The following is a 21665-nucleotide window of genomic DNA, read 5'->3' as shown; positions in this document are numbered from 1 at the left end:
GATGAATCTCATGAAGTGGTTACATGTATTTGAATTTGCACTATTCAAAGTAATACATGAATAAAATACAATAAAATTGTTCCAGACTAATGGAAATATGCAGTGCAAATTTGAATAATGGGACCATTTCACGGGATTCATTACGATTCAAAATTTACGTTAATTGGGACCTAGGTGTAATTATTTGGGGAGGGAGGGGCAAGTCAAAGAGAGGAATCAAGAGATATTTGGAGGACAATATAATGCCTGAGGCGGCTAAGTGACACAGTGAATAGAGCACCTGCCCTGGAGTCAGGAGGACCTGAGTTCAAATACAGTCCCAGACACTTGACACAAAAACTAGCCATGTGACCTTGGGCAAGTCACTTAACCCCAACTGCCCTCCCCTCGACCCTCCAAAAAAAAAGTTATTGAGAATATAATGCCTGAGTTAGTCCTTAGTTAGTCCCTTAGAAGATCAAAGAGTTTTAAGAGATAAAAAGGAAGGGCCAGAGAGGACATTTCAGGTATAGAGACAGACACTAATGAGGAAAATTGAAGGAAATGTTCAAGGACTATGAAAGTTTAGGACAGATCAGATCCATAAAGAAGTAGTCAGAGCTACAGAGCAGATCCAGACAGTGGAGAGCTTGGAAAGGCAGGTTGAAGAGTCTAGATTTTATCCTGCAGGCAGTGGGGAGCCACTGGAAGGGTTCTGAGCAGGGGAACATCCTACTCAGAGCTGTGCATTAGGAAAATTAACCTGGCAACTTGCACAGGATGGTTCAGACTAGAAGTGACTAGAGACAAAGAATAGCTAGAAAGCTCATGCCAAAGTCCAGGTCAGATATGAGATGAGAATTCAAACTCGGCGTGGAGGCAGTAGAAATGGAAAGGGGATACAGACACTAGCAAAGGCAAAATTAACAGGACTTGCTGTGTGATTTTTTTAAGGCAGTTGGGGTTAATTGATTTACCCAAGATCACACAGCTAGTAAGTGTCTGAAGCTGGATTTGAGCTCAGGTTCTCCTGCTCCAGGGGTGGTGCTCTATCCACCACGTCACCTGACTGCTCCTTGGTATGTGATTTGGTAAAAAGGAGCAAATGAGAGGAAAGCATCCACGGGAATGTGCTGGCAAATGTTTGTTTTAACAAGAAAAAATGCATACTGAACATACTTTTAAGTTTAATCTTTGTTATTAACCTTCTCTCCACCACTTTCTTAAGTCTAGATGGACAATCAACAAAACAGTAAATCAAGCCCAGGTTTGTAGTGTTTGCAGATTTTTGAAGTGTAAGTGCTCACACTGAAAATTTAACAATCAGCTCTCCTGAGTCAGCCTGAGCTGATCCCAGAACACCCCTGGAAGATGATTGCAAGATTTTGAGCTTAAGTGATTTGGAGCATGATAGTGGTGCCATAGAGATGGAGAAGTCAGAAGGATGGTCAGGTTTGGGAATGGGTTTGGAAATGAATTCCATTATGGACATGGTGAATTTTGTAGTATTTGATGGGACATGCAGGTAGAGATGTCTAGCCATTAGTTAGAGACTCAGAGCTGGAGTTTTGAAGAGAGATTAGAATTGCATCTATAGATCCAGATTCCTATGAGGATCAGAGGTAATAACTCAAGCTATAGACACAGATGAGATTGCCAAGGCAAAGAAAGTATATAGAGAATGAAGTGCTTAGCACAGAGCCTCATTGAAGGATACCTACATTTAGGGAGTAGAACATAGATGATTGAACCACTGAAGAAACCCAGAAGAAAGATAACCAAGAGAGTGACAGCATAGACAGCATGGTGTAACTGGAACTGAGTTCAAATCCCACTTTTGTCATTTACTAGCTGGGTGACCTTGTCCAAGTCACTCAATCTCTCTAAATCAGAGGTGCAGAACCTGCAACCTCAAGGCCACATATGGCCTTCTAGGTCCTCAAGTGTAGCCTTTAGCCACATTTGAGGACCTAGAGGACTGCATGTGTCCTCAAGACCAAAGGTTCCCCACCCCTGCATCTAAAAATACCATATTTCCTCCCCTGTAAAATGAGGGGTGATCTCCCAAGGTCCCTTCCAGCTCCAAAGCCAAGACCCTGTGATCCAAAAATAAAGTGGAAGGGAATATCCAGAAGGAAGGGGCGAGCAATATAATGGCTAACATTTGTTTAAATTGTTCTTTGGGGTTTGCAAAGCACCATGGCTACTTTATCTCATTTGAATCTCATAATAGCTCTAGAAGGTGTGATGGTCAGCCCACTGGACCCAAATCAGGAAGATCTAAGTACCAATCTTGTCTCAGAGACTTACTAGTTTTATGGGACAGGGATGGGCTGTGATTTCATGGATGTAAATGGAACTCCTCACATAAGGAAATTCCTTCTAGCTGTGCAGGATGGCATCTTCCCCTCAATTAACAGTTTTAGAGCTTGCCTAAAGCAATAATGTCAAATTCAAATAGAATCGGGGCCCATGATAAGGATCCCTGTGGTCCACACATGGACTTTGTTTTTAAATGTAATCTATTATCTATGTTTTGCTGTATTTTAATATTTCCCAGTTACCTTTTAATCTGATTCCCATTGCACTCAAAGAGGGTTGTAGGATAAATTCAGGCCCCCTGGATCAAGCCAGTGTGTGACACCTCTGGCCAAAAGCAGGTTCATGATTTGAGTACCCAGGGGTCACTCTGCCAGTATGCGGACTTGAGCCCAAGTACACCAGGTTTCAAGATCAGATCTCTATGCATTATACTATGCTGGCTTTCTACCTCATTGAAACTTGGACAAATTGTAAACTGTCTCAGCCTCAGTTTCCTTATCTGTAAATTGGGGATAATAACACCAGCTTTCTCACAGATTTGTTCTGAGGAACAACAAGATAAATGCATGTGGATTGCTTCATAAAACTTAAAGCGTCATTCAAAAGTCAGTTGTTACCTAAGAGTTGAGATTTATAAAGCAATTATTTTGCTTTACATCTCACTGATCTGAAGATATTGTCCTGACCTTTTTATCTCCCTTCCTTTTTTTTTTGAACCAGATTTGTGATTTCATTGGCAGAGGAAACTCCCAATGAGGAAAATCTTTCTATCAGTGAAGATAGGTATTCACTCTTCTGCTTTATGGTCTTGGGGAGTTGCTCGGGCACACTGAGAGGCTAAGCGCTTTGCCCAAAATCACACAGGTGCTATGTGTCAGAAGAAGGACTTGAACACAGATCTCCCTAACTTTGAGGTGGATTTTTTACTCACTACTCCAGGAATCCTCTCATAACCCATTTTACAGATGAGGAAACAGACTCAGAGATGTTAAAGTAATCACTTAGTTCAGTATCCGAAGCAGAATTTGAACTCTGATCTCTCTTGTTTCTAGGTCCAGAGTTCCTCCTGGTACACCACACTGTTTGACCCTCCAGTCCACAATCCAGTGATGCAGAGGTCAAAGAGGATGAGGACAGAGAAAAGTCCCATGGATTCTACACACATGTACAAACGTGGCCCCCCAGCAGAGGCTCTCTCCACCCAGAAACTTTCTCACGGCCTCAGCAGTCTCTTCCCCTTGCTTATGCCTTAGAATAGGGGAAACAGGAAGCCAGGGTGCATACAGGGGTCAGTGCTTCCTGGGCTAAGCTGACTGGGAAAGCTACAGGGATGGAGGGGGAGGAGATGACTGTCCAAGGAGTATATAGGCCCTAATACCTCTTCCTTCTAGCACTGAGCCAATGGGGGACAAGGATGGGCAGAAGACAGTACTAAGCCAAAAGGGCCTCCAGTCATCAAGGCTATTTTATTCCCTTCCCTCAACCTTCCTGTGGAAAGCAAACTCCATTTCCCACCCCTGTATTGCAGATTTGGTAAGTCCTCCTGTTGTCTAGCCCTGAAACCTCATACTACAAACTAACCTCCTGCCCTAGTTCAGTCCCTGGCTAGGCACACATAAGCAACATCTTCGAACAGATCATCCCAAGGCAAGAAACTCCAGAGTCAACTGGTGGCATCAGGGGATTGTTAGGGTAAGGCCTGACAATGAATGTACCTTCATTTCCCCCTCTCCAGGTACCCTTGAGGAGGGGTTGATCCCAAGGCCAAATGGGGAGTGGGCAGTCCCTAGTTTCATTTGCAGCTTCCTTCTGGATGGTGAGGGCTGTGAGAGAATGCAGCAGGAGGGAGTGTCCCAGCCAAATCACATTGCTGACATTCTTCTCCTGGCCTGGCTCTGGCTGACTCCTAGCATAGAAGCCAGTTTCCTGCTGAACAGGGAGCTCAGTTAACTGCCTGCCCCACCCTCTGCCATCCTGGCCAGCCTGACCTGACCCTGAAGACCTGCCCCAATGATGTCTCTCACCCCTGCTTTCAACCCCATCTGACAGACAGGCAAGCTGAGGTCCAAGACTCACTGAAGAATCTCCCTTGTCTCCACTCCAGCATCTCTCTGGATTCTTGTATGGCCAGCTGTGTGCCCGGCAGGAAGGCGGACCCAGCCTTGGATACACTGGGGCAACCATTGTCCAAGGCCTTTGACTGTGCCAAGGAGGGGACAGGAGGCTCAGTATGACAGCATCCCACCTCCCCTAGGGGCATGATGACTCACAGAATACCCATCCCAGGGCAACAGAAAAGCCCTCATTGTCACTCCACAAGGCATCCCCACCCCCCCAACACACACACCCAGTCTGCATGCACACAGCCAGAAGGATCTGGACTCAGGACCCACACGCACTTCCTGAACTGGAAGGGGAGGTCAGCATCATATGGCACATTCCTTATTAAGCCACCAGTCCTTGAAGAAAAAGAGATCTTTCCCTGGAAAGGAAAAGGCAAAGAATGGGACAGTCTCGACCCCATGTACCCTCTACCTCTAGGAAACCAAAAACAGGGACAGGCCCAAAGTGAAAAGAAGAGACAAAGGGACAATGCTTAGGACCCCTCCCCAGATATTAAGGCTCCCTAAGACCTCTCCCTCCCTCTTCCTGTAAGGGTCTCAGGGCTCATACAAGGCAGGGCCTGAAGGACAGCTAAGGTCCTGATCCCCATCCCTGAACCCAGGCACAGAGAGAACAAGAGATTGTCCCTAGGATGCATAGCAGGGCCCACTCAGCACCTCCCCCCCCCCATACAAACACATTCATCTCTCAGGTTTCAAAGGCCTCTGTGAATACGATGGACAGGAGCAAAGAAAGAGACACAAGATGCAGACTAGGATCCAGGAAGAAAGTTTAGGTTCAGGAAGAGATGGACCAGGTGGCTGCAGAGAAGCTGATGATTTCCCATACACCCCTGCAAATCTCCCATAGTCTGGACCAGCTCCCCCACTCATGTTGTGGCAAGCTTGGGGGCCCAGTCAGGTATATTCCTCTCCTCAGAGTTCCCAGTCCCAGATAGTCTTGGTTACTCCTTATCCCCTAGAGGTAAACTCCTAGAGGACCCAGCCATGAATCTTCTCCTGCCCTGGCACTCCTGGTCACACATGCCCCTAGTCCAAGATTTCTATTCACACATGTCCATGTCGAAGCTCAGACATGTCCCTTACCTTAAGGTTTTCTGGTCACCCCCACCCCGGCCCAGAGTCCTGCTTACACATGGTACTTGACCCAACCTGACCTGTATGCCTGCCCCGGAGGGACTCCTCAGAGGGGCTCTGGGAGGCTGGGCGGTAATCCCAGACCGAGCCATCTGGATGGACCCACGGACACAGCTATCCCGCAGGGAGAGAGTACAAGTGAGCAAGTTCCAGCCTCCACCTTCTGTCCTCGGTTTAGCACAGACAGCTTCTTATTTACCTCCTCCCCCGGTCCAGGGATCCTGGGGGACCCAGGGGACTGGGACAGGCAGGGCGGGGGCCAGACCCTTTGTCTGAGGAGAGGCTGGGAAAGATAATGATTGAAAGGGTGGAGGAGATGACTGAGTCACCTTGGAGGAACTGAGGGGCTCTGGAAGGGGCGTCTGAGTCACTTGGAGGGGTCTGACAGCCCAGGGCTATGGGGCCTGAGTCACTTCAGAGGACTTGGGGGGAAAGCATGGATTTACCTCTCTCATACAAGTCATAGATCCCAGGCTTGGTCAGTGCAAATCTGGCAGACTCTCAAATCTTTGAGCCCAGAGCTGAACCCAACTGGTTACAAAGCAAGGAAGGGACTGGGTAGTTTGAAGCATGGGGCCTCAATTTCCACCCGCTTCCCCAGAAAGGAAAGAAGTCATTGCCCCTGCCCTGTTCCTGAATAAAGGTTTAGGGAGGAGTATGGGGAGGAAGATAGTGAAGCATAAACTTCTGGGGTAGACAATATAGATCTCCTGTCTTGTTCCCACTCTTCAGCCATGGAGCCCTCTTAAGGGTGATCTGGTCCAGCCCCTAGCTCAAACAGCCCAGAGATATGGAAACTAGAACATATGGTCACTCCCTAGGGCAGGCAGCTCTTTCTGTCATCCTCAAAGAGCCCAGGGACTTTGTGAAGGATATCTGTATATTAAGCCATTCTCAGATACAGGCATAGTTAGGCTCCTCATCGGAGTCTCCACTCTCAACTCTCTCTCCTACCTTACCTTAGGGGGGGTGTCAGCCCTAAACCCAGCCTATGGGGATCCTGCAGTGAGGAAATGAACCTTGTCCTGCTCTCCTTGTCTCTGGCCACCCTGCCTATGGGATAGGGACAGAAGGGAAAGGACCTACTCACTCAGGATCTGGTTAATACTGCTGGGTCTGTTTCTGTGAAATACTTAGCAATCGATGAAAACTTGACATTAGAAAAACAAAGCCAGGGAAACCTCTAATCCTGTTCTCAGGGAAACCCAAATGGAGATAGAGAAACTACTCCCCCACCTCCCATCCCCCCCCAATTCAGTGAGACAGAAGGTCTCCTCACCCAAATACCAGACCTGCTGATCACTTTGGCTTGAAAAGCATCTCTGCCCTTTCAGGTTGGGTGACCCTCCCTCCTCTCCTCACCCTCCACAGACACTTCCTAGCCACCTGACCTGAGCAAAGTCACTGAACTGTCATCTGCCTCAGTTTCCTCAACCATAAAATGGGAATAATAATTGCACATACCCCAAAAAATATAAAAATTTAAAAAAAATAATTGCACATACCCCCCAAAATAAAAAATGATAATAATAAATTTTAAAAAATAATTGCACATACCTTCCAGAGTTGTTGTGAGGATCAAACTGATATTTGTAAAGTACTTAGCCTAGTGTCTAGCACATAGTAGATGATTTAATAAATTCTTGTTTCCTTCCTTCCTCAGGGACTTTTTTTTTTTGAGGGGGGGAGGAAGTGGGTGAGGTCTTATTTGGTTGGAGAGCCTCTCTGGACTTGATCTCCCATCCCTAAATCCATCCCCCATACATATCTCAAGGGATGACCCCTGTACGTAGCTCCTATCTCTAAGGGCTATCCCCAGCCCTGACCTCCCCTAGAGTTACTGTGGACAACAGATAACACCACCACCTCTCCCTAATTAAAGACAGCTTCTACCCTTCCCTCACAGGCCAGAAAAGTTCCCTTGAAGGCAGAGAGAAGACAAGACAAATGCTTAGCTGGACTCTGGCTGGTCTGAACCCTCATTCACCCCATATGATATAAATCATCATATATTATATATCATATTTATTATATTCATATAATGATAATATATTTTGCTAATGAGTTTTAGTTCTTCCTCTAGTCCTTCTGCCCACCCACCCCCAAGTCTAGAATACCTAGGGCATTGAAATTTTCCCAGAGAGTAGAGGAAGTTGAATAAGAAGGAATTTGCTTAGCTCATCCTCACCTTAACAGCCCATTTTCCCTTAGATGGACAGGAGGCTGGTTGTAAAGGCAATGGTTACTCCTCCTGCCCTCCCAGTCTGGGAGAGGTAAATAGAGGCATACAGAGATTTTATGTCCTGGCCCCACCTAGAAAACAGGGTCAGAATTAATACTGTTTGACCCTTCTTTTGGTCTGATGTGGCTTCCCCCAAATTAGGCCTCAATTATAATCAGAAGATATCAGGGGGGTTGGAAGAAATTAAAGGCAGTTTCTATACTCTTGGGGTCCAACAAGGCTGAAGACCCACTAGATCCTGAGAGCCTGAGGAGGGATTGGCTCCAACAAAATCAGGGCATAGCAGGGCCAATTGCAAAACCTTAAAACTATATATGGCTGGGCTGGGATGATGATGATGATGATGATGATGATGATGATCTCAGCCCTTAAATCTATCCTGGTTGAGGCAGTGCCCAGTGATATCTAAAGAATGGAGCTGGAGGGGCGGCCAGGTGGCTCAGCGAGTAAGAGCACCGGCTCCAGTATTGGGATGACCTGGAGATCGAATCCTGGGCTCAGACACTCAGCACCACACCCAGAAATAACTGGCCGGTGTAACCTTGAGCAAGTTACTTAACCCCGATTGCTTAAAAAAAAAAAAAAGAATGGAGCTGGGCTGGCTTGAGTCACTCTGCTCCTGTTCCAGGCTCAGGGCCCCCTCAGTACCCCACTCTTCAATGCGGAGGTGGAGAGGCAATATCCCTGACCTATGTCCTCATCTTTGTAGCAGAGGGAGGAATCAGGATGAGCTTCCCCTGGGATGGCCTGACTCTCCAGCCTAAGGAGCCCCACACCCAGAATCATTGTCCTGCCCCACCCCTTGCTCCCAGGTTTCCTCCCCCAACACTTCTCCCATCCCCATCCAGACCCACAGCTTCACGAAGAAAGGGAGAGGGACCCCATGCCTTTGTGCTGCACTAAAAATACTCAGAAGGAAGCACCCCCGCCCCATGGCTTCCTGAGACTCCAGAATGACCCTGTGCCTCCTCACACAGCCCCAGCTGGCCCAAGGGGTGCTGCCCTCCTGGCAAGGACTCTGGAGCCTATAGATAAGGTCTGGACAGCCTAGGCTAGTGGATTTTTCCACAGGAAGGTGAACCCAGGAACATTTATGTCCAAATAAATTGGGGGAGGAGAGAGGTTATATTTTCTTCCTCCTCAAGGGCCTAGGACCTGCCTAGGGTCATGTGCCTTATGAGGGGGAAACAGCTTTGGCCCCTGGGACTAGGAGGAGGGATCCTGAAATAGCCTTTCCAATCCTGGTTCCAATAGTCCCCAGATTTTTGCCTCTCTGACCCTCTTACTGAAGATATTTCTTATACCAGGATTCTTTCAGAGGGACTATGGAAAAGAGCCCTTGACTATTTCATGAAATCTGGGTTTCCCATCTCGCCTCTATTAGTCATCTGATGGGTAATTTGGGGTAAATAAATTTCTCTTTCTGAAATTTAGTCTATGAAGAGATTGGACTCAATTGTGTCCAAATACTCTTTCAGTTCTAAAGTTTTATACATTCGATTCCTCCCCTGGAGCACCCAAACCCTATGCCCAACTATGATGTTGGGAAACAGCAGAGAAGGGTTCTGACATAGATGGGTATACAGTATTGGGGAAGACACAGAAGGAGCAAACCCAGGCCCTGCCATTAGGGAACTCATAATCAGGGATGGGGAGGACATAAGGACTGATGAGAGAACAAGAACAGAGCAATTGGACTCAAACTCTGAAGGCTCTAGGAGCTCAGAAATGAGAGGCCAAAGGGATCAGGGAAGGCTTTTTGGAGGGGGTGGGGTTTGGGTGGGGTTTGACTAAGCAGAAAGGAAGAAGGGCTTTACCTTCAGGAATGAAGTGAGCCTAATGTGAAAGGGGGGCGGGGGGAGAGGGGACTTTGAGGAATCTAGTTTGACTGGAGCAGAAAAGGCACCTAGGAGCTGGAGAAAATTCTGAGGGAGGGAGAGGGATTTGACAGAAAATTGACAATGTGGCAGAGGGGAGCTATTAGATATGTCTCCCACCCATGGCACAATCAAGAACCCATCTTCAGTCAGGCATACCCCTACTGACACACACATGCATAAATAGCTCTCTATTATCTAGCCTTCCTGGCCTTAGTAAGGACAAAATCCTTCCCTCTTGGTTCTGGTTCAAGAAGGAAGAGAGAAGAGAAGAAACTGGAGGCTGGAATCTTTAAGAAAAGGTACAAGGAAGACCCTCACCTGACAACCAGGTGTGGTCAGCCTGGGAGGAAGAGGGTGCCCAGAGAAGATAATCAAAGAGTGCTTTAAAGTAGGGAAATCAGTGCTCTGGCTATTGAGGGTGCGTCTAGGGTGGGGCCCCAGGAAGCTCGGGCCTGGCTTCCTGAGGGTTTGTTATGGCCTGCCCTGGGAGGTCTTTCATCTCACAATGGAGGGGGGAGTTTCCTTCAAAGTCCTGACCCCCTTCCTTGAACAATGAGGACCAGGAAAGGCAACTCAAGGGACTGTGGCAGCTGAGAACACAGTCCACCTGCCTCAAGATGTCTTTCCTGGCTGAGCCCAGATCTGAACCACAGCTGTACCCTAGCCCCCATCTCCACACCATTGCCAGAATGGCTGCCAGCATTCAGACCCCCCATCCCTTCAAGGATCTCTGCCTAGAACAAGGGCTCTTAATCTCTTTTGTGCCACAGACCCCTTGGCAATCTCATGAAACCTATGGACTCCTCAGATTACAAATTATTTCATCTCAATTATATTGAAATATAGTTATCAAAATATTAAAAGTTCCAAGTTCACAGACTCCCTCCCTTCCATCCCTCACTGAAATCGATCCATGGACTCTTTGGAGATTGTGAGCTCCAGGTTAAGAACCTTAGGCCTAGAACCATGACTCTCCCCCTCCCCCTCCTCTCAGCTTTAGTTATGTCAGGAGCTCAGCTCTGAGACCCATTCAGCTGGGGGAGGATAGCACACTGGGCTCTGAGGAAGAGGTAGGGGTGGGAATGAGGCCCAGAGTGTGCCCAGGGACCACTCCCTCCTTACAGGGAGTATGTGTGGAGGAACATGTAGGCCAGCTCCCCTCCTCACAGTACACACTGCCCCCAACACCCCGAAGGAGCATTGACTTTCACTCTCTCACTTGCCCACACACCATCCACACACAGACCTGCTCTGAGTAGACAGCCTCCTACCCCTCCTGCCGCCTGAATTCTTCTCCCACCCCCATGTGGTAGCCGTTGCTCTGGGGGCCAAGGCAGCTTCTGCTGACATTTGTCCTTGTGTATTTGTTGCAGAGGGATGAGGGTGGGAGGGCAGCTCCAGCATTAGGCTGGGCAGCTCCCAGCGGAGAGGGAGCTGCCCAGCTCAGCGGGGACTGAGAAAGCCCAGAGAGAGGCTGCTGGCCCCAGCAGACTTGGCACATCTCTGGAGAGAGGATCAGAGGGCTTTAAAACTAAGCTTTAGAGATCATAGGCACGAGTCTCCTCATTTTATACATGAAGAAACTGAGACCCAGAGATCTGAAGAGAAGCTTGTAGCATGAAGAACGGGGATTCCAACACAAGTCTACTGAATCCAAATGCAATACTCTTAACACTACATCCTCCATACCACCCCACCCCACCCCCAGGAAGAAAGCAGAGCTTCTGAGGGCAGAAGGGGTAGGTCAGCTGACGGGAGCTAAGACATCACAGAGCAGTCCCCTCCATCTTGTCCCTACCTTCTGGCTGCTGAAGCTGCCCCCCACAGCCCGTGGGGGCCGGGTCTCTGGCTGGGGCTCCCACAGGTTGCCATTATCCTGGGGGGTTATAGGAGCTGAAGGCAGAACTCCATGATGAGCCATCTCCTCTGTGCAAGTCAGATGCAGGCTGGCCAGGTATTCATCTGTCTCCTTGTCCACCACGAGGAGCCGGGTCTCACCCTCTACAGCTTTGATCCTCTGTACTACCTGAGGGAGGGGAGATTTAGGTTAAAGTCCAGGCGAAAGGCTCTTCACTAGCCTAGAAGCCCAACTGGCCACCCACCCAGTCCAGGAAGTGACTAGAATATGGACAGATGCGCATATGGACAGTCATTGTCCCCGCCTTGTCCAGTTCCCAGGGCAGAGAAGATGGGTGAGGATTCCTGCCTGGCCATGACTGGCTCTACACTGCTCTGCCTATGAGGACTGAGGAGGGCTCCCTTCCTCATTTCGATCTCCTCCTGGCTAGGCCAGCCCCCCACTCCCACACTATGAAATCTCCTTCCCCTCCCAGAGAACTGGAGAGAATGGAGGCTGGAAGCCAGTGACTAGAGGCAGCTTTAAGGACAGAAGGGGACAGAGCCCTGGGAGTTCTGCTGACCTAATCTATGCCCCATCCAGGGATCTAGTTCCCTCCACCAAGTAACCAAGTCTATCCCCTGAAGTCAGGTCCTAGAGCTTTGGTGTAAAGACTCCCCTCTCTCTACCACAAATATATAGTATAGTAAAGAGAACCAGTATTGGGTGCAAAAAAATTTGGTTTGAATCATTGACCTTGGGCAAATCTCTCCCCCTCTCTAACCCTCAATTTCTTTAGTCTGTAAAATGGGACCAGATGACATTTAAGGTCCCTTCTTCCTCTAAAATCCTATGATCCCTATGACTCCTCCCTCTAGGGGTACCTCCCCCCATTTCAGAGAAGCCTCGAAGGTTCAGGCTTGGCTTGTCCCAGTGTGGTCAGCCCTGGGCTGTATTCCCCTGAGATTTGACGGAGCAGCTTCCTGAAGGTTCCCCAAATGCTTCTGGAAGAATCTCACAATCTGTCTAGGTCTCCCCATTTTCCCTTGGGTCTATCAGAACTTATCCCATCTTCTCTTTCCTGTGAATGTTCTAAGGCTTAGCACAGTGCCTGGCACATAATAAATGCTTGTTGATCGAATGACTGACTCTACCCAGGCTGGCCCCTTCTTTCCTAACCTGCCTTCCCTTCAGAACACTCAAAAACTCTACTGTCACATACAGCTGTGTGACCTTGGACAAGTCATTCTCATTCTCTAGGCTGGGGTTTTCTCATTGGGAATAATACTACATCTGCAAAGTACTTTATAGATTTCATTTGATCTTCACAATAATCAGTGTTGTTATCATCCTCATTTTACATATAAGGAAACTAAGGCTGAGAGAGGTTAAATGATTCGCCAGTTTAGCTGGTAAATGTCTGAGGCAGGATTCAAACTCATTTTGACTCCAAACAGGTTTAACATTCTAACCACCAAACCACTATGACCTCTAAGTTTCCTTCTACTTATCTCGTGATCCTATGTCATTCTCTACAGGATAAGTTTGGATATTTCAGTATAAGATTGTTGCTGGGGCAGGTACATGGTAGAATGGATAGAGCCTGGCATCAGGAAAGCCTGAGTTCAAATCTGGCCTCATTCACTTACTGCCTGTGTGACCCTGGGCAAGTCACTTAACCCTGTTTGTCTAAAAAAAAAAAAAAAAAGACTGTTCCTAAAGCCTGACCATCCAGTTTCATCAGTTGGACAAGGAAAGGAAGAAATCAGGCTTTGTCAAAAGGATATCAGGCAGAGAGGATAAAGGTTTGTGCTCTTAGAAGGAAAATGCTGGTCCTAACCTTTTTTCCTGATCTCGTGCCAGAAATCTCAATGCCAAACATTAGAGAAAAGTTGGGCAAGATGAGGGAAACCAAAGCAGGGGGTGCACAACTGAAGCACAATCCCTGGAGCCTGGCAAGGCAAGTCAAGACTTCTGACCCTTTCTTTGGGAGCAAGTACCCAAGCTTCTCTCCCCCTGCCCCCCACACCAAACCACATAATTGTGCTTGTATACAAGCATACACATACACATGTTGATGGCTTCTCTCATTTATCACCCATGTCTGGTGCATGTTGGACCCTGTGGGGTTAGGCAGAGAAGGACAGAACATTGGCCCTGCCCTCAGGGAGCTCCCAATCTAGTAACAATAACAATACACCTTAGGCGACATAAGATGTAAGAGTAAAGTAGCTCCTTACACTATCCCCCTTTGAGGGAGGAAGGGTAAGGATTACAATCCCCATTTTAAAGAACACAACTCTGAGGCCCAGTCAGGGCAAGAGACCTATCCAAGGCCATACATCAAGTCAGTGGCATTGCTGAAGCCAGAGCACAGGTTCCTTGGCTGGGGGCCTAGCCCAGCCCAGAGTAAATAAGTACATCATGAGGAAGAATATGGAAACGGGAAAGGGCAGAAACAATAGCTAGCATTTATAGAGCACTTTAAGCACTGCAAAAACACTTTAATGTTAGCTCATTTTTTTCAGAACAACAATCCTAGGAGGGAAATATCATTATTATCCTCATGTTTACCAATGAGGAACCTGAGATACAGAGAGTTTCAGTGTCTCACTTAAAAGTGTCAAAGGTGGTATTCAAACACAGGTCTTTCTGAGGCTCAGTGCCATGAACCAAAGAGGGTTCAGAGGAGGGACTTGGGGTGGATAGGGAGGGGAGAAGACTGATGGGTAATAATAGCTAACATTTATATAGCTCTTGATATATGTCCGGCTCTTTTTAATTATCTCATGTGACCCTCACAACAACCCTGGGAGGTAGCTGTTATTATCATGCCCATTTTACAGATTAGGAAACTGAGGCAAAAAGAGGTTAAGTGACTTGTCTAAGGTCACAAAGTTAGTAAGTATCAGAGGTTGGATTTCAACTCAGGTCTTTCTGACTCCAGTCCCAATGCTCTAGCCACTGCATCTGAATGGCCCATGACTCTGTGGGGGCAAAAGAACCACAATGTATACATCATTGTATGCAATGGAATAAGGATCCAAGCAAATCTGCATATCTGTGTGGGGGTGACAAAGAGTATGTGAATATGGGGTGCATTTAGGGAGAGGTGAGAGAGCATGGGAATGAACAAGCATGTCCTGGTAGGGTGCCATCCAGAGTGTGTGACTGAACACTGGGGTCTGTTTGGGAGTTAGGGTGAGGAAGGCATCCCAGAGGGAAGTCCCCAGTAGAGTGTGCCTCGAGGATCTGTCCTTGGCCCTGTTCTGTTAACAGCTGTGCCAATGATTTTCACAAAAGCATGGATGGCACACTTATCAGAGTTACAAATGAAACAGATCCAAGAGAGATAGACAACCCACTGCAGAACAACCAGGGTTCCAACAACAAGAGGGGTACCAGAGAACAATAGGCTTACATCTAATTAAGTGAAATGGAATGACCATGAATAGAAGGGCCAAAAATCAGAGTTTTAGAAAAGTACCTAAGCACAGAACGGAAGAACCATGGTTAAAAATAATTCATGTGAGGAAAGATCTGGAGATTTCAGGGAACAAGTTCATTATGGGCCAATAATGATGGGACATGGCAACCAAAAAGGCCAGTGTGTTCTTATTCTTAACAGAAGCAAAGTAGACAAGATAAGGCCCACCATTCTTTGTCCTGGTCAGACTACCTCTGGAGTGTTGTGTCCATTTCTGTGCACGATATTCTAGGAAGCTCACAGTTACACTGGCAAGGGGGATGGTGAAAGTTCTACAAGAACCAACAAAAAAAAAGGGGGGGGGGGAAGAAGGGAGAGAGAATAGGGGAGAGAAAGGGGAGAGAATGGGGAAGAGAGGGGGAGAGAGGGGGGGGGGGGGGGGGGGAGCTAACCTACAACATCATCCATCTCCAAGTTGTAGGAGAAGGATGAGATTTGTTTTGTTTTCTTGGCCCCAGAGGGCAGATCTGGGTTAGATGTAACTTAAAACTTCCTAACAATTAGCTCTCTCTCTCTCTCTCTCTCTCTCTCTCTCCCTTTCTCTCCCCCATTCTCTCCCTCTAGCTCCCTCTCTCTGCCCAGGGAGGGTGGCTTGCCCAGGGTCACACAGCTAGTGTCTGAGACTGGATTTAACCTCAGGTCATCCTGACTCCAGGGCCGGTACTCTAGCTAGCTGCCCCAGTTAGAGCTATCTCAATGTGGAATGGGCTACCCCAGGATATAGTGAGCTTCCCATGAACACTGAAAGTGTTCAGGCAAAGGCTAGATGACCACTTGCTGTAGAGGGATTCTTGTTAAAGCATAGTGGATGCCCTTCCATGCACTTCTTTGACTGTGTCTTGGTATCCACAAGAGAAGGAGTGTGCAACTGTGCCTATGAAGGTGACAGAGTGAATACTTGCGTGTGGAGCAGAATGACAGTATAAGTGTGAACGTATGCTTGAGGGCAGTGATAACATAATGTGTGCACACACTCTTGCACTTCCTGAATACTACTCACTAAGTTTCCAAAGCAGACACTGAGGGAGGAGCAGGGAGGCAAAGAAGCAAGGACCTTGCCCGCAGCCTGCTTTAGGAGACCTAAGCTCCAGACCCATTTCAGACACTTACTCACTGTATCACTTCCCTCAGGCAACTTACCCTCTCTTCTTACCTCAGTTACCCCATCTGTAAAATGGGGATTGTATGTAGTTATGTGTGACATTATTAGCTGGGGCTCCCAGACAATAAAGCTGGATTGGCCAGGGGTGGGGACCCAGTTCGCCTACTAGGAAGAAACAAATGCTAATAAGGAGTGGGGACCTAGGGAGCAGTGTCAGAGAATAGGTGCCTACCACACCCTTGGGACTGATGAGATATTAACCCAACATTGAGTAGAGGCCTAAATCCTAGCACAGCGTGTGTAGAGGAACCTTCTCTGGCTGCTGAGAGCATGCTCACAGAGGGATCATTCATGATACAGTAGAAAGAGCACTGATCCTGAAATCAGTGGATCCAAATTCAAATCTCACCTCTGATATTTCCTAGCTGTGTGATCCTGGACAAGTCACAACCTTCCTAAGACCTCATTTTTCTCATCTGTAAAATAAAGTGGTTGGACTAGATAACCTCTGAGTCTCTTTGAATTCTAGAGTTATGATTCCATTAAGGATCCAGAACAAACTTTATGAGTATGAACCCCTCCCCTCCCAACACATACATTATACAAGCATCCTTATTCCCCTTGAACCTATGTGGTCCCAGGCAGACTACTGATTTGATGACTAAAGCCTCAGGCTGGGACAGGTTCCAAGGCAATCAGTCAATAAATCAACATGTAGTAAGTGCCTACTGTGTTCCAGGAACTGTGCTAATGCATATCCCATGGTCCCAGGAAGTGGAATGGGAGCACAATACTCCAACTCTCTGCCTCTTTCTACCCATTCTTGTCTCTGCTTTTCCTAAAGGGACTTGGATAATGTTGAAGCGTTCTGGATTTGGCTCTAGGAAACCTAATCTCCAAACCCATTTCAGACATCTACTCACTGTTATGACTTTTCTTGTGCAACTTATCATCTCTGGACCTCAGTTTTCCCATCTGTGAAATGGGGATTGTATGTGGTTAGTTTTCATAAAAATAAGTAAAAAATAATACTGTAGTAAGCTTCAGTAATTCAAAGGTCCATGATTTCATCAGTGTAAGTGATCCCTCCACCAACAAAGATTTTATCTCCTCTATGCCTTAAAAAACTCTCTTAGGCGTTGCTATGGCTGAAAAATTCACCCTGCAGCCAACCTGGTCACCAGCTTTAGCAAAGCTAAAGCTGATCCTTAGAGGAAAGACAAGCAGTCCATTGCCAGCCTGTACTCAAAGTCTTCCCAGCTTGGTGGAACCTGCCAAAACTTGCATTCTGTTAGTATAACCCCAGAGAACCCCAGGACATCTCCATACCACAATGAGCCTTCGGGGGAGGAGAATAATTAATACTTCAAGGTCTGTAATTTTGTCAGTATGGGTAGTCCTTCTGCCTCACATAGGTTCCCAACCTTTCTAAAACCTTAGTAAATGGTTTTGGAGAGTTGCTAAGGCAACTAGTCAGCAAGATGGTGTAATGGATAAATTGAGGGGCCTGGAGTCAGAAAAACCTCAGTTCAAATCCTCCCTCAGTCACTTGTTAGCTGTGTGACACTGGGCAAGTCACTTCACCCTGTTTGCCTCAGTTTCCCATCTGTAAAATGAGGATCATAATAGCACTTACCTCCCAGGGTTGTTGTGAGGATCTAATGATATAATAGTTGTAAAACACCTGGCATATAGTAAACCTTATATAATTGTTAACATTATTATTATAAAATTCATCACCCTGTGGCCAACCTAGGAATGAGAGGTGTGCTCATTTTACAGCAGGGAAACTGAGGTCCAGCCATAGAATGGTTAATTGACTTTAAGCAAACCATGTAACCACTCTGGTTAGGCCTCTGTGTCCATATATGTAAAATGAGGGGTTAGGGATATATCAGGGGTTCTTAACCAAGGGTCTCTGAACTTGTGTATATGTGTGTAGGTATATATATATATATATATATAGGTATACACGTATATGTCTGAGTGTATATCTATATATGTATGTATACATATAGACATGTCTACATATACATGCATATGTATGCTCATGTATACCTATATTTACATGTGTATTATATGTATACATGCATAGATCAATATGCGTGTATGTATATATATATACATATACTTGTTCACTGCATTTGAATATAGTTGATTTCCTTTGTAATCCTACTTATTTTCAGCATTTAAAAACATTGTTCCGAGAAGAGGTTAGATGCTGCCAAGGGAGTCCTTAATACAAAAAAAAAAAAGCTGGAAACCGCAGGACTAGATGGTCTCTAAGTCCTTTTCCGGCTCTTAATTCCCAGAATCACAGAATTTCAGATCTGAAAGGAACCCCATCAGCCACATAATCCAACCCCATACCAGAGATACAAGGCCACTATACCACATTGGACAAGTAGCCATCTAGTCTTTGTTTAAAGCCCTCCACTAGAGTTAGCCCACTGCACTTTGTCATAGCTCTCACAATTGGGCAGTTTTTCTTTATTCAAGGCTAATTTTGCTTCTGTAAATTCTGCTTCTACAGTTTCTACCCATTGCCTGGTTCTTTTAGAGCCAAACAGATCTAGCCTAATCCCTATTCCATATGACAGTCCTTCAGGTACTTGAAGTCAGCTCTCCTGATCCCCACCCCAGTCCTCTCTTCTCCAAGTCAAATGCCCCCCAGTTGCTTCATCATTCTTTGATTCTATAAGGCAAGACCCTTACCCAACCTTCTCTCCCTTAGGACTGATGGAGACACACACAGAACCCAACCCCACCCCTGCCCTGCCTAAGATTGCTGCAGTTTGCCAAGACAGAGCAAGCAAAAGTATAAAGCCCCAACTGCAGTCCCAGAGTGTGTATCTGGAGGGTAGCTCTGGAGCTAAAGATTAGACTATACAATATGTTGTCTCACATGTATATTGAAATGTGTGTGTATGCACACGTGTGGCACATGTGTGTGCACGCACGCACACATACACACAGAGGCAACCAGGAAAAACTAAGAGAGAATAGCTTGCATTTCTTTAGTATACAAAATCTTTCCTCCTAGCATTCCTGTGAGGCCAGAAGTCCTAACATTACCATCCCCATTTTACAGATAAACAGGGAAATTAACTGTTTATCCAAGGTCACACAGTTAGTAAACAATAGAACAAGGACTCCTAAATCCAAGTCTAGTGTTCATACACACACGTGTTCTCTCTGTCAAAAATACACACACAGATACAAACATACACACGGGAAACACAATCAACAGAGAATTGTTAACCCCCCCCCCCCGCCTTACTAATGAGTCATGGTGCCAGGAAAGCCCACAGTCCAGAACCAAGAGCTGTTCCCTCCAAACAGAGCCAGGCTTTAGGACAAAGACCCCCATCTCCAGGACCCAGTGACAGTGGCTAGGATATCCATCATACAGACAGATATTTCTTGATCCCTGACACTGTTCTCTTCCTCATACAGGGAGACTTTCCCCAGGGGGTGCAAGTGAGGGCTGTGAGCTGACTAATCATTTGAGGACAACAGTGTCTTTCTCAGTGTTCCACACAGTCTCTGACACCCAAACACAGACACAGAGTGTGCACAGACAAAAAAAGTCTCACAGCCATATACATATAGTGTCAGTTATACACAATGTCACCTCACACAGAGCTATAATGTCATACAGTGTCATATACAATGTAACATACAAAGGGTCATGCAGATTTACAGTGTTCCACAGTTTATACATATATAGCATCACACAGTGTGTGTATGTGGTATATTATCACACGAGGTCACACATGGTGTCACACAGTGATACATTGTTTATATAGCTAACTATACATGTCACATGGATACAATATCATACAGTCACAGTTACTCTTAGCTACAAAGTGTCACGATCGTATACAGCTCTACAGCATCACATATGGCTACACATAGTGTCACCTGGATACAATATTATATAGTATCAAATATAGATACAGTCAGGAATCCATCTTCAAAAGAGTGACCCACACAGTCACACAGAGCTCTCTAGCTACATGTCCTGTGTCATGCTCCCTGCACCAGACAATTTCCCCTTACTCTCTTCCACACATTCACAGATACACAATATCCATATAGAGATACCAGCTCACACACAAACACTGTCACAGAGTTTCACAATATAATTACAGACACTGTCACACAGGCATGCAATATCACACATTATTGCACCTAGATACAGTCACGGTGTCACAGCATACAGGCTCATACAAGAGTAGTTCAATCACACAGACACAGGATAGCTGCTATCCACCGCTACCTTTGGACCCTCTGTGTCTATCACACACACACACATGCAGACAATCTCAGGCCCACCTGGAGGTGCGTCTCCTTCTCCACGTTGACCCCATTCACCTCCACCAGTCGGTCTCCAGCGCGCAGTGCCGCCGCCTCCGCAGGGGAGCCCGGTTCCACCTTGCGAATGAATTGGCCACTCTTGCCCTTCTCTCCGTGCAGGTGGAAACCGTAGCCCTGCTCGCCCTTGATCATGCGGCAGAGCCGGGGCCGCAGTTGGTCCTTGGCCATGGCGCGGCCGCTGGGGGCGCGAGTTCTGGGGAGTGGAGGGGGCGGGGGCGACTACGAGGAACCCCTAGCCAAGGAGTATAGGACTAGGGGGTCCTGGGTCCTAGGGCTGGAGAGTTCGGGAAAGGGTCCCAAGGCCAGGGGGGATCTGGGACCTGGAGGGGCCGAGGATGTGGAATGAGGAAAACGAAGTGGGGTAAGGGATTAGATCTGGAAGAGAAGAAGGAGGGAGGGCTGAGGGGTCCGGATGATGGAACTCGGGGGTGCAGTGAGGAGGGTTCAGTTGCTGGAGATTGGGGTGCGCGGAGGGAGGGAGGGAGGCAGAGAGGTACAGAACTTGGGGGATCCGGGAAGTCCGGGCCGCAGTTCAACTACTGTAGGGAAAGCGGGCTGAGGGGCAGGGACGCCGGGCTCCCAGGGACCTCGGTCGGGAGTCCTTCAGAGGCGGGGCTGAACGCTGCACCAGACCGGGAAACGACTGGGACCAGGGGCAGGGGCCTCTGCTGCCATGCTGGGCCGGGATCTAGGTTCGGGCCGGACCTAGCAGGACTGGACCGGACCAGAGGCTGCGATTGCTGCCGCCCCAAGGACGCGTTCAGGCTGGGGGTGGAGCAAGAAAGGAGGCGGCTGCTGGGACCAAGCGACGGTGGTGGCTAAGCTACACTCCCGCTCCGGCTCGGGTTCGGGCTCCGGCTCAGCGCCGCCCCCGCCCCGCCTCCTCCACCCCCTCCTTTTCCTTCTGCCCACCGCGACTCGGGTCGCCCGCCCAGTAGCCCCCCGCCGGGTGGGAGGTCTGGGGGCGGAGTCGAAGGATGGGGGAAGGGGTACTGCCTGGGACCTGCTTGGAGATTCCCGAACCCTGTGGAAAGGGTTTGAGGGGTGTTTCGCCCGTCCTACTGCCTCGTAGCAGGCCAGTCCCTGAGTTACACGGTGGCGGTTGGGGGTGGGGAAGGGGTACTCCAGCTTCTAGGTTTTCAAATTAGGAGGAAGGTTTGATCCCTCGATTATATT

General features: G+C 47.6%; 1 protein-coding gene across 3 annotated transcripts in view; it reads right to left on the bottom strand.

Annotated features, from left to right (window-relative positions):
- Window positions 1–21382, bottom strand: part of NHERF2 (NHERF family PDZ scaffold protein 2) — a 32267-nt gene extending 10885 nt beyond the window's left edge. For 2 of the 3 annotated variants that reach the window (XM_069062924.1, XM_069062929.1), the window contains exons 1-2: window positions 20448–21382; window positions 11482–11709 (exon numbers count right to left, since the gene is read on the bottom strand). In XM_069062924.1, coding sequence (XP_068919025.1) covers window positions 11482–11709; window positions 20448–20657 — 438 coding nt within the window. In that variant the 5' untranslated portion in view covers window positions 20658–21382. Of the gene's footprint in view, window positions 1–11481; window positions 11710–11785; window positions 11925–20447 lie in introns of those variants that run through there. The other variant, XM_069062933.1, reaches the window with a different exon arrangement.
- Between the last annotated feature and the right edge of the window lie 283 nt (window positions 21383–21665).

The sequence above is a fragment of the Petaurus breviceps genome, unplaced genomic scaffold (assembly GCF_028583685.1).
Source record: "Petaurus breviceps papuanus isolate PSGF00001 unplaced genomic scaffold, PetGlider_PUasm1.0 138, whole genome shotgun sequence".
Classification (NCBI taxonomy): domain Eukaryota; kingdom Metazoa; phylum Chordata; class Mammalia; order Diprotodontia; family Petauridae; genus Petaurus; species Petaurus breviceps.
This window is presented reverse-complemented; position numbering and strand designations above follow the sequence as displayed.